Source organism: Dysidea avara, chromosome 14, assembly GCF_963678975.1.
Source record: "Dysidea avara chromosome 14, odDysAvar1.4, whole genome shotgun sequence".
NCBI lineage: Eukaryota > Metazoa > Porifera > Demospongiae > Dictyoceratida > Dysideidae > Dysidea > Dysidea avara.
Window position 1 is genome coordinate 11149839 of NC_089285.1, and position 14318 is coordinate 11164156.

The window sequence follows — 14318 nt, forward strand, 5'->3', positions numbered from 1 at the left end:
GTTACAGTAACTATATTACCTAGGTAACGCGTTACATTTGCAAGTAAAGTAACTTGAGTTATATTTACCTGTTTTTATAGTGTATTTCGTTATATTACTTTGTTACCACAAAAGTAATAATATTACGTAACGCGTTACATAAGTAGCGCGTTACTCCCAACACTGAACACTGATAGGGCACATGAAAACGAGGACACATTTGATCAGGAGAAAGAAGCAGCCTTGTTTTTACTTACTTTGAAAGAAAAGTACAAGCTCTCCCAAGCTTCTGTTAACTATGCTGTTGGCTGTTTAAATAGCATAGTTAACAAAACGGTGAATAACATTCGTGATTCAATAAAGAGCAGTTTAGGAAATGAAAGTGATACTTTGCTCTCAAATGACTGCTTCTTCCAGGTTGATATGTTTCAAAATTTGAAAACTGAATATCAGCAGACTAAGTTTTATAAAGAGCACTTCGGTCTTGTAGTAAGTTTTGCATTAATTTAACTCATGCTATAGTAGCTAGATATGCTTTCGTGAAGTTTATAACTAATGGTGCAGATTAATTTTAGAAATACTTGTAAAAATGTATGCATCATTAATCTGATTGTATTATTAATCTAATGATATAATTTAGGAACCAGTAGCTGTGCATCTTGGAACATCCTTTAAATATCGACCATCAGGTGATCTAATTGAATGTGAAGATACTTTTCAATATGTGCCATTAGTAGAAAACCTTGAAAAATTCTTAAACCATCCTGAGGTACTAGCAGAAGTATGCAACATTTCCTAGCTAATAATGAGTTGTTAACATGAATGCGTACATAGGTCACCACTCCACATGCAAGAATGGACAATTTTCTTGAAGACTATTGCGATGGCACATTATTTAAAAATCATCCATTGTTTGCAGCACATTGTGAAGATGAAGTAGAGTCTAGATCTTGTGTAAAGTTACAGTTCATTATTTATTTTGATGAAGTAGAAACAAACAATCCATTGGGTGCAAGCAAAGGAAAACACAAGCTTGGTATGTAAAAGTGATGCATTGATGGTGGTATAATAATCATTGTGTGGTTTTCAGCTCTTTTCTATTACACTTTGGGTAATATTCGTCCAAAATTCAGAGCAACATTAAAAGTAATACAGCTTATTGCTGTTGTTACTACTCCAAACCTTAAGGAATATGGCTATGAGCCAATTATGAAGCCTTTTATTGATGAAGTAAACAGCCTTGCAAAAGTATGAAAATTGACTGTAGAAACTTTGGCTGTAAACCTTTATTTTATTTTTAGGGTTGCCATTTGCAACTAAATGGAAAGAGGATATTGGTGAAAGGAAGCGTGCTAGCTATGCTAGCAGATACATTAGCTGCACACTCTATAGGAGGATTTAAAGTTGGTGTAGGGCTAGCTCTCAGACAATGTAGGATTTGTCTTGCAACTAGGACAACTGCAGCTAATAATGTTGGTAACAGTATGTATGACATAGCCATATTATACAGCTACACTTAAATTCATTTTTGTTTTTAGTTTTCAGAGTCAAAATTCATTGTATGCTCCCCAGAAACATATGATTACCATTGTTGCTTGCTGAGTGGACCATTAGCTGAATTTGATTCAATTACACATGGTGTTAACTTTCCTAGACCACTTAATAATTTGGCTTATTTTCATGTGGCAAATCATCAGCTACCCCAGGGTATCATGCATATAATTCTTGAAGGAGCTATGCCGTACACTTTACGTCTAATGTTGCACCACTTCATTATAGAGAAATCATATTTCACCCTGTATCTTCTCAATGAAAGAATAGCTCATTTCAAGTACAGCAATGCTGAGTCAGGAGACAAACCACAGCCTTTGCCAGAAAAAGTGTTGCAACCAACAGCTAATCTTTGCCAATCAGGTATGCTAAATGTTATATAACATCATGGTTGCATAATTGCATATTTAGCTGCACAGATTTGGATTTTGGCTATTTATGTATCTCTAATGATCGGAGAATATGTTCCGTTGCATGATGAAAAGTGGGAATGCTACTTTACCTGTTAGATATCATGAAGATATGTACTGCTCGTATTCAGTCAGAAGATCTTGTGGATTATTTGCGGTCTTTAATTCAAAGATACCTGTGTGTTTCGGGCGTGTTTTCCAACTGCCTCTGTTTTGCCAAAGCAACACTACCTACTGCATTTACCATCTCAAATATTGAGGTAACTTGCATGAATTTTAGTGTTTTGAATGATTCTGTATATTTTAGATTAGGGCTCTCACAAATAGTTGGTGCATGAGGATGGAAGCAAAGAACAGCTACTTCAAGCATATTTCACAAGTGGGAAATTTTAAAAACATAGCACTGACTGTTGCTGCTCGTCATCAGAAACTCATGTGTTCACTTTTCAATTCTAAGGATTTCTTTGGAAGATCCTTTTATCATCGTCACCATGTAAATATTAGTGCCATACTTGCCGTTCTTTATGCATGCACAGGGAATCGATTAATTTTTTTCCTCAAAACTTGATCTGTTCAGTGGCAAATCCAGGGTTTTCAAAAGGGGGTTCCACTCTGGTGATTATTTGCAATCCACGCACTGTTGAAGACTGAGACCAAAAAAAAAATGTCTTAAAATTTGACGTGTTCTCTCAAGTTCATCTTAAAACCAATCCACCAATCGGTTTCTCATCAACTCTTATTAGATTATATTGGTACACCACTGACTGCTGCATTATAATAAATGCCCAAATTAGGGTAACTGCTCTATTAGAGTACTTTGATATTGCTGACACTGACGCTCTTCCAAAAGAGGGGTTCCATGGAACCCTCTGAATCCCCTCCCCCTTCCCTGAATCTGCTATGCACTGCTGTTGTGTGTGTGCAGGTCTTTCTGAAAATGGTGTTATTTTGAAATGGAAAGGCATCGAGTGTACAGTGTTCCCCACTGTAGGCAATGGACCACCCACACAGTTAACTCAAGAGGCTATACATGTTCAGGAAGAACTGCAAAGGTACCTGATACCTCAGAATGAACCATTCATTTATAGGTAAGAATCTAACTCCACAGTTCTGAAGTGCACGTGATAGGGTACATCACCATGACTGAGTAAATTTTATATTCTTTGCTATGTAAATTTAATCTAGTTGCTCAAGAGTTAGTACATGCACTATAGTACATTTTGCACCACAGAATTTTTGGATCACTGACGGCTTGGACAAATTCTCTGTGCACCTCTAACATATTATACCTCGCAACATTACAGACTTATATAGTTGCGTGCAATTACAAATTGTCAACTTGAATGTGATTACAAAGAATTAACTTTCTATGTTTTGTAGGCATAACTGGATTGAGAGTGGAGGAAATAAGTATTGTTTGGGTGAATTTATTGTGTGTGGATTCCAAGATGATGATGCCCCACAATTCGGAAAATATCTGATATCTTGATGATTAATAATGACATGGCCTTTATATGCTACCAACTGCATCTTACATCTGGAATAGACCGTCACTTTCACAGTTATGTCATATCTCAAACTGAAGAACACTCCATTTTACGTATTTGTGAAGAGAATAGCTTCATAGAGCATCTGCATCCAGTTCGGTCACATCAACTACTCTCTGCACCTAGAACAATGTACATTGTTACAAAAAGTGTTGCATTTAAATCATGGTAGCTCTAATTACCAAGTGATATTTTGTATAGCAGCCTAATTTCAAGGGGGACTTTTAATGTTGTAATGCTTTTTTTACAGATTTCAATGTTTAATATTTTAAGGAAAACTTTAGTTATCCTCAAACCTCAAACTTTTCACTTCAAATTACACAGGCTATATATGTAATTTGATTGCTTTGAATGACATCAGAGAAGCTTTTAAATCTTGCTGAAATAGTAAACCTGTTTGTTACATTTAACAGAAATTGTCATTGTTATTTCAAAAATTATTTGTTGTTACAACAAAAATAACACACCTATAGTGTTGTTTTAACAAAGCTTTTACATGTTGCTGAAATAACAAACTTATTTGTTGAAACTGCTACATAATAGTTGAATTAATGAAGATGTGTAGACTTTATGATAAGCATCAGTCATTTTAAGAAACATACTGTTATTGTTACAAATTTAATATTGTTACAACAAATATGTCATAAGAATAACACATCAAATGTTGCTTTAGCAAAGTTTTACATGTTGCTGAAATAACAAACTTGTTTGTTGAAACGACAATTGCAGTTGAATTAACAAATATGTGTAGACTAAATGGTAAGTTATCTTTACAGGTTCATTGTTGTTGCAACACATAAGTTATCAAAATAACACATGTTATGCTGTTTTAACATTCTGTAGTATTAACAAACTTTGTCATTTCAACAAAGTTGGTGCAGGGTTGCTACATGGTATTGTGTGAATGCTTGCATCATTTGGCACCCTCTTGTGATGCATTTAAGCATTGATCTCTTCTCCAGTTACAGGGGCCATTGTTTAAATAAATAATAGTTATATGGATACAATGTGGAGTCTACGGAATTTATAAACCCAAAGGCCCCTAGGCTGTAGCGCACAAGCATACGAGGGTGCTAATAAGGGCCTGAGGGTCTATAAATTCCGTAGACTCTACATTGTGTCTGTATAACTAATTTAGACTCTGTTTACTCTACAAATTATTTAGTTACCTCTTTTATTAGGTATCCTTAACGAGAGGTTGATAATTCTCGTGAATCTTGTTGACTGTCGCACCCATCAGGGCACACGTGATATAATCATAATGAGCACCTATCTGACATCCTCCCAAAGCAACTTGCATTCTTATTGGACAGAATTATATGTTGGTTGGTTGCTATAGAGTTATAGTTGAAACAAAGTGGAAGTTGGACATGTTAAGAACAATAGAACATTTTGAAGACTCTAATTACCAAGAAATTTCAACTGTCTCAACGAGCAGGCCATTTGGCGAGGCCCTCAGTGGGGAAAATATTAAACAAGCAATACAAAGCGCAATTCCTGACAGTACAAAGAAGGATACCTGAGTCAAATTACTGGATATGCTACGTTATTCTGGAATTTTTTGGGAAAAGATGGAACAGAGTTTCCCCCCAACAGTCTACACCACATATGCTGTGGGATCCTTCTGGGTAAGTGGAATTAACATTGATATTTTATAAAGATAGAATTTATCAAGTTTCATGTTTTGGATTCTGAATCCTCGGTGATGACAGCCCCCAGTCTCTATTAAGCACAATGATATATATAGTACTGGACATCATAACTTTCCAAAAATGTAACGTGCTGTATAATTTGTTTGACCACTACGCATGGATATAAACAAAGCGCTGTAATTTTCATAGTGTTTTTCCTATGACTACGCAATCAACATCATTTTACTTGTGGTGTAATATGGATTAAAATGATACCTAGGGATTTACCTTACAATGAAAGTATAAAGACCAAAACACACTGTGAAAATACATTTCAGTTTATAAGTACGCAAATCCTCTACACACCATTAGAAAATAATCCGTAACTCATTGCCAGTTGATCCTATTCATCCCAAATCACCGTTGGCTGATTTTCCATTCAATGGCGAGTAAGGCCATATATAGCTCACGTGACTGAAATGTTAATTAACATGGCGGATAAAGTGTGGAATGTAGCGTAGCGATAAAACCAGTCAACGTTCTTCATCGCTCTATAACAAGTAAGCCTCTGTTGTTATAGTGTGTATTTAACCTTGCCTTAGTAGCCCAATAAATAAGCTTTCTTTTGATATCTAGTATTAGGCTAATGGAGTTAGACAAGCCAAGTTACCTGGCCATATTCTTAAGCCTGTTTGAATAAACACGCATTCATCAAACATTTTTGTGTGGCTTTAAAGGTTAAGGCCGGTTCCTTTGTGTTTAAAAGCTATAACTCCTGAACAAATTTATTTTTTTTAAATCTGTCTTACAATTTTTTTGCATATGCCGCATTGTATATGTAATAGTTATACCATGGCTGCGAGGGATTTGCTGATATATACACCCAAAGCCCGAGGGCCGCAGGCCCGAAGGCTGCGGGTGTATATGTCAGCAAAATCCCAAGCAGCCGTGGTATAAGCAGGGGCTAAAAAGGGGGGCTAGTTGTGGCCAAAAAGCTAGTTGTAAAAGTCAGGCTAAAATAGCAAGCTGCACTATGCACAGAAAAGTATATAACCTCAAAGTTGCATTACGTGCATGTGTGTGCAGCTTAAATCTCTTTTACAGGGATTTGGCTAAAAGTACCTCAAGATCTTATCTTGAAATAGCTATTTTCAAAAAAATTCTCCACTATGTGATTAGAGATTGTCTTACAATTCAGCCTATAATCATAGTTTCTTTTATTACAGTCTACAATTAAAATTGCCCTAGAATCTAGCTAATAAAACAACAGTTTATTCTAAAAAAAACTACTTTCAAACCCTGTAACTATGCTGCTTCTATACGTAGTTCTTTTTATCCTTTAAATTCACCATTTCCTAAAAACATCCAGATTTCAGTCAGATTCAATCTCATCACAGCTACATTTCAAAATTTCCTGGGGCAGTATATCTGCCCCAGTTTCCCTAGTCCCCATTTGGCCTTCCCCATCCACTGTCACTACACAAGTTCTCTCTTCACTACTTTAGCTATTTAGACAATCACAACAATAATAGAGTACAATATGCATATACATCAAACACAAATGCAAATTTTGTTACATGTGTAACAAATATCCCCCGCTCTCAGGTTTGGCTAGTTGTAAAAAATAGTTTTTTTAGCCACTGGGTATAAGTGATATATATCACTCGGGGTGCACTCACCTAATAGGTGAAAGAACTACTGATAGGGACCCGCCGATTATGCTCATAATTTTACCTATCACCTATTATGCTTAAATTAATGCTCAATATTTACCGATTATGCTCAATGTTCATGCCTTAGTTCATATGCGTTGCTACTAGTTTAACACTATATAGAAAGAAAAAAATGAGTGGCTGGAACACAAATAATAAATTTTTGCTGCATGCCTGCATGTAAGAGACAAGATCGATATACTCTAATAGAACAGTCAGTTTGATGATTGTTCTATTAGAGTTACTGACTGCTCTATTAGAGTATATCGATCTTATTTTGAAATTTTAATTTTTGCAGCAAGAGTTTACACTATTGTACAAATAATTAACCTATTATGCTGGCATTATGCTCAATGCTTTACCTATTATGCTCAAAATTATGCCAGCATAATTGGTGGGTCCCTAACTACTGAGAACTCATCCTGTTTGTTTTATACAGTAGCATCTGAAGATCGATCGTGGTTTTAATAGCGTTGGCTAATAGCCATCAAAACGTTGTCCATACATTAAAACGCCATTAATACGTTACTATGCTTCAACACGCAATGTTAGAAAACTTGCGATTGTGGGATGGAGTTTATATTATCATTTTTGTACTAAGTTAACCCAACTAACTTCGCTATTGGGACAGTAAGTAAGTTACTATATTAAGTTAAGTACTTAGGACTGTAAGTTACTAACCTATTTCAACATAGCAGTAGTAGCTTTGCTGTTCCATGGTCTGTTCAAAGCGAGGGGTCTGACACTTCGGAAAGAGCGTACGAGATTTCCAGATTTCTACCGTGATTTCTGATTTCCAGGTTGATTTCTGCTGATATAGGTTGATTTCTGCTGATATCCGCCCACGTAAGCTGTAGTTTACGGAAAAACTTCTCCAATTTACAAAGAAACACGGAGGTTAGAGGCTTGATTTCTACTGCAGGAGCGTACGAGATTTCACGAAGTGTCGGACCCCTCGGTTCAAAGGATGATACGTGGTGGGTAGATATACGCATCCACAATCGCCCAAACGATTATTTTATGCCTTCATTAACCTTTAGTAACAACCAACTATTCTATCTTAACAAATGTACTAAGCTTAGCAACTACTACAAAAACGAGTACCACAATACAAAGCTCTATGTCGCTCAATATAACAAGTCAAAGTGCATCAATTCTTTGAACTGGCTGGGTATCAAAGTCATTGGCAAACCGCTTTCCCATGATATTGCCCGGGCAATATGCGAGTTAAACACCGAGTGGCGCCTTTGAACGCCCACGCTAAAGTGGTATATGTGTACCAAATTTCATGAGTATTGTTGGCTGTTTCACTCAGAAATGTTGATTTTTATGTTATGCTTCAATTCTCAATAGCATCAAAATAAATGAAGATATCAAAAATCTGTTTTACAAAAAATTGGAGCTATAACTGTGTTAATCTTCCAGACTGAAGTGCCGTCTTATCACTGGGCTCCAGCTTTTATTGTCTGATACTTTAGATCTTGTATGATCTTTACAATTTCTTGTGGGGTCCATATGTGGTGTCTCAAGGACCCTAAGATACCCAATGTGCCTGCCTACCACAACTGCCATAGTCTTAATATGCCACCGGGGCACTCTTCTCCCCATGGCTGCCACCAGTTCTAGGTATTTGTTTTTTTCTCCTTTTCCCTTTCTGGGATTAGCGGCTCCCACGTACATGCCATATCAATGATGTAGGCTTATTTAGTGCATTTGTTCCATAGCACCACGTATGGTCTTTGTGCCTGGATCACTTGGTCAGTAGGGATGGCCACATCCACCCATGCTGTATCTGCTTCACTGTCGTATCTTGGGAATGTTGTTTTGCCCACCCCTAATCATACCCCCACTTTCTAGCAACTGCTAACGTGAAAACAGTTATCATGGCATTGTGTCTCTGCTTGTACAGCGTCCATTTGTATTCTTCACACGATGACAGTACGTGGCCTATCGTTTCCTCTTGCTGTGTTGTGCCGCTATTATAAGAGCCTCGGTGGCAGCCTGAATTCTTCCATCTCTTAATCATATGCATGAACCACCCTGGTAGTTCTTCCGCTGTCCTGTGGACTCCATGTATGGTCTTTTTCCTAAGCACTTTCAGTTTTTCCTTCTGTCTTTCCCCAACTCTGTGTTTCATGTACGCTACATCGTCATCACTTTCAGGCATTGGTACACCATATTTTTGTAAAATGAATCTGCATGCTGACACTGGATTAGTGGAGCTATCTCGACTTAATGTTATCATGTGGCGTAACACCGCTTGTAACCACAGATCTTCCGACTTTTGAAGGTATGCCATTAGTGATATTTGTTCCTTTTCCCATTGTTGCTCTAGCCCTCTTCCCCTTTCTTTCCGGGGAAGGTATAGCCTTTCTATTGCTGCACATCTGTGGTGTCCTTTGTGATGGCTTTCCTAACTGCTTTGTCTAAATTCAATATTGTCCTTGGCCACCACAGAGTTGTGAAATAGTATTAAAATACCGACACTCCCCAGATATTTGTTGCTTCCGTCTTACTCTTAGCGCTTAGGGATGATGACCATATATGGAGTCCACCCTCTGGAGAAACTTTTTCCTGAGTTTCTTTTGCACCGTTTGTTGGCCAGGTCAGAACACTTGTTCAACCCCCAAATACCTGTGCATGATCACCTCACCTACCATCCCCATCCCCTCTATCTCTTCACCACCGCATTTCTTTATCCTGCCTTTTACCATGTGAGCAACTCCATATTTCTTGAGGCCCAAGGCCATCCCCACCGCTGCAGAGCTTTCTGCCATTACATTGAGGGTGCTTTCCAACTCTTTCTTATTGCCAGCGTAAAACTTAAAGTCATCCATGAAAAAACATGTTGGTCAGCAGCCTGGGTAGCCTACTACATTGAAAACCCCTTGTCTGCCACAGCATGTGTGATATTGGGCTAAACAAAAAAACAAATGGGAGAGTGAATTTCCCTGGAACACCCCCCTTTTCAGCCTCATTTCAAATGTTTTCTCCTTCTCCCCTTTTCCCACACTATTTTATTATTATATTATTATTGTGCAGACCTCTGAAAAGAGTATGATGCACAGATCACAAATAAACAAACAAATTACAAAATAGCTTAATCAATATTAATAATTGTTACTAGACCAGCTAGTCTTTGCTTAAATTGATCAATGTCCTTAGAGTCAATCACGTGTTGGGGTAGAGAATTCCAGAGTTTGATAACGGAGGGAAAGAAGGAATATAGATAAGAATCAATTCATGTCATTGGTGGTATAAATCTCTTGCTATGGCCCTTGTATTGCATATCATTGGTACAAGTGTTAGGTAAGAATTTGCTGAGATGTCATTGAGATGATTAGTGATCTTAAACATCATAATAGCTTTCTGTTCTTCTCTACATTCAGCAAGGGTCAGCCACTTAAGGTTTGTTAGCATTTGTGTAACACTGACATAATGGGAGAAGTTATTCATCACAAATCTTGCTGCTTGCTTCTGACTTCCTTCAATCATATTGATATCCCTTTGTGTGTGTGGTGACCAAATAATGGCTGCATAATCTAATAGGCTTTACCATCACTTTGTAACAATTACTTTTAATTTCAAGTGGGCAGTTATGCAAATTTCATCGCAGAAATCCGTTGGTTCTGTTAGCCTTGTTGGTAATTGTAATGTTCTTATCGTCATATAATCAACCCAACACAACACATTTACAACAAGCTGTACAGCAATCAAGCATGAAAAGATTCAGGTCTACAAGAATGTGCTAGCACGTGATACAAGAACTAATAATGTGATGTAAGGCATAGTGGTGTATGCATCAATTACTACATTCCTCCCCACATTAGTGGGTTTCATGGGAGGTCTTTTCTCACCATTCCACACAGTTTTGTAGGTGTTCTCACTTATTAGTGAAACAGAAGCACCAGTATCCACCTCCATGATCAAATCACTACCATGTACATTTACACTCACTTTAAATGGATCTGTTCTTGAATGCTGGGTGTTGCTCAGATTAAACAGTGTATACTCTTCCAGTTGTGATCCATCTTGCTGATTCTGTTGATTTCCCTCGCTTTTAGTTTCCAACTCAGGTTCAATTGCTGTGACTTGGTTCGTTGGTTTAGGTGGTTTGCTTTTACCAGTTCTGCTGTTACTCTGTGTTGTATGTTTAGTAACCTTCTTACGGCTTCTACAAGCTTTGGCAATGTGGCCCTTCTTTGAGCACTTGTGACATGTCGCCTCTTCGTAAGGGCAACTAGCAGCTAAATGTGTTCCACCACAGCGACAACAGGTAACACTTGTTAACAAGACAATGTTAGGTGTGCCCTGAGGAACCATACATTTGGAGTCCTTCTTCGCAGTTTCCGAGGCTTGAGCTATCTGCACTGCTTTAGCAAAGGTCAAATTCGGTTCTGCCAATAGCCTGCGTTGTAGTCGGATGTCCCCTATTCCACAAACAAGTCTGTCTCTCAGGAGATCTTCGAGCATATCGCTGTAAGCACGAGTTGAAAGAGCACGCAACTCTGCTACGTCAGCTGCAACGGTCTCGCCTTGCTGACGGACTCGAGTGTTAAACTTGTAACGCTGGACAATGGTCGAAGGAGTAGGAGCAAAATGTGCTTTCACTTTGGCTAACAGGTCCTTGTAGTCCACTTCATTGGGCTTTGTAGGTGCCACCAAACTGCGAATTAACTTGTAAGCAGCCACTCCACTTTCACTCAAGAGAATTTCCCTCTTTTTCTCAGCCTCCTTCACGTCGTGTGCTATAAAATAGTTCTCGAGACGGTCGACGTAGTCTTCCCATTCCGATGGTTCGCCAGAGAATGTTCCAATGCCCATTCGTGCAGCCATCATTCCAGATTTTGAATTCTTGTCACCAAATGTAATGTTCTTATCGTCATATAATCAACCCAACACATTTACAACAAGCTGTACAGCAATCAAGCATGAAAAGATTTAGGTCTACAAGAATGTGCTAGCACGTGATACAAGAACTAATAATGTGATGTAATGCATAATGGTGTATGCATCAATCACTACAGTAATTTGCTTTATATGTTCAGACCAAGTCAGATTGTGACTAATTGTTACACCAATCATTAAGGACCAACCCAATAAGCCTCACATTTTGGCCAAGGTAAGCAGGTTCAATGACCATGTCAGGAAGAATTGGTTCAAAAATTCTATAATAGTGTCGTGCACTTTAGTTGCCAATGAAACAGAAGCATCCTTTATACCCTTAAATAGTATCATGTCAAGGTGTGCCAAAAGAGTCTAATCAATGGTCTGTGTTGTTTTTTAATGTGTTTTTTTTTTGTTTTTTAAGGGAAATAAGTGAGCTAAGTTTTCTTTGAGAAGCATTACATACTATTCAGTTTAACCACAATGTACAATAATTTGATTGTCAGACACGTTAACAAGCCACAATATGTCGATATATCACGATATGCAATTAGGGACCCGCCGATTATGCTCATAATTTTACCTATTATGCTATGCTGCACTGCTAAAAAATTTACCTATTATGCTTACATTAACGCTCAATACTTACCTATTATGCTCAAATTATGCCCAACTATTTATGCCTCAGTTCTCATGCTCTGCTAATAATTTCCAGTTTATGGATAAATAATAAGTACCTGAAGCACAAACTTACTTGTCAAAATGCATATCACAGAAAAGATTGCTCAATGCTTCCAGGTACCTATTATGCTCATAATTATTCCAGCATAATCGGCGGGTCCCTATATGCAATATATCGATACGATTTTACCTTGTATTGATACAGCAATATTGTCTTAAAATGATACAATATATCGATATATTGCTGCATCTCTACTATTTATATAACATAATTGTAAAGAACTTTCCTTGAGAGGATCAAAGCAAAAAAGTGTTCTATATTCGCCATACAAGCACAAGTGTTGTATATTGGGCAGTTATAGATGACTCTTTTGACTCTTTGTGCTATATAATTTCATGAAAATTAATAATGCCATGCGTATAACTAATATATATATATATACAGAATCGAAAATGATTTAACTTGTGATGAGAACATTATATATATATATATATATATATATACTGTATCATAATTCAGTGAGTGTAGATAGCAAATTGCTAAAATGTGATAGCTAACTATATAATGTTCTCATCACAAGTTAAATCATTTTCGATTCTGTGTAGCTAGCTAGCTAGTACTTTTGTTTGAAATTGCACATATGTATAGGATAGCTCTCGGGGAAAACCTGGTGGATTTTTTTCCACTCAGGAAAAAACCAAATATGACTCGCTCTGCTATGTATGCATACAATGTTATTCAAGTCCTGGAGCTGCTGCAGGTCACTCATCTACAACATCAGTAAGGAGAAAAAATCCAATGGGTTGGGAGCCAACCTGATCACACACGTGGCCTAGAATGAATTTAATACACACCACACATCCTTATATACCATGCATAGGTATCAACAACCTCATCTGCGCTTTGCAATCTATTCACACATTCTATAGGTACATCTGATTCGAACATACAGTTATCAACAAGTTCATCAATACAGTTATCAACAACTTGCATACTCATAGACATTTGTCTTGACTCAGCAGTAACACATGTGGTATCTGCACTGCTTACCACGGGCAGATTAAAAGGATACTGTCTTCCTTTGTAGTGGCATGTTCATGCCAGGTGGCCAAACCCACCACAAGTGAAGCAAGGACCCAACACCTTTTGCCTGGTCTGCCTCTGAGGTCCTAGAGACATAGGAGCTGGTGGCGGTGCATCTCCTTGCACTGGGTCCAGGGCCATCAGCCCAGGAGTCATAATGTTTGTAAGGGTTGTAGTGGCGTCCCCTTCTGCCGCCCCTTCCTCCTCTGGCGGTTTTCCTGTTGAAGGCCTCCGACTCCTCAAAGTCCTTCTTGGCCTCCTTGTCTGCCCTTCGGAGCTGCTTTTCATCATCACTGTCATTGGCCAGTGGGTCACTCTGATAGTGGCGAACCGCCCCCCATCCATAATCCAAGTGGTCCGCCACCTTTATATGCTTCTGATGCATTTTTAACGAGGATGCACCTTCCTCCAAGTGATCCACCACTTTTTTGAGGGACTCCTTCCCACCATCATCCACCGACGATGCCATCCTCTCCAACTCCTGCTGGGCTGCCTGAGGATTAGAGGCAGCCCTTTGCCTGAAGCTGCGATCACAGCCCAGCCAGGCATCGCCTTCATATTCCATATGTGTCTGAGTTATTAAAATGAGATAGCTGAGCATATCTGGTAGTTTCTCTGGGTATTTCTTACAAATTACTGCAGTATAAATGGCAAAACACTGGATCCATTCAAGGATATTGGTGACAGGCTTGTGATGTTATACGTCTTTTGTTGTCCAGGTTCATCTGTAAATAAGGCCCTTGTGGGGTCAAGTCTATCTGGTAGTAACTCTGCCATTTCAATGAACTCGCCAGCTTCTATTCTGGAAACTAGCTTTGTCGGAATAGGAGGGAGCC

General features: G+C 38.2%; 2 protein-coding genes across 2 annotated transcripts in view; one reads left to right on the top strand and one right to left on the bottom strand.

Annotated features, from left to right (window-relative positions):
• LOC136244226 (uncharacterized) overlaps nt 1-14318 on the top strand; it is a 144367-nt gene that overhangs the window by 127501 nt on the left and 2548 nt on the right. The gene's annotated exons all lie outside the window — the stretch shown is intronic.
• On the bottom strand, nt 10566-11666 carry LOC136244095 (uncharacterized). Its single transcript, XM_066035613.1, has one exon. The coding sequence runs from the start codon at nt 11664-11666 to the stop codon at nt 10566-10568; it is 1101 nt and encodes a 366-aa protein (XP_065891685.1).

Coding starts and splice junctions, on each gene's coding strand:
- LOC136244095 (XM_066035613.1), bottom strand. CDS start 11,666: ATGGCTGCACGAATGGGCATTGGAACATTCTCTGGCGAACCATCGGAA.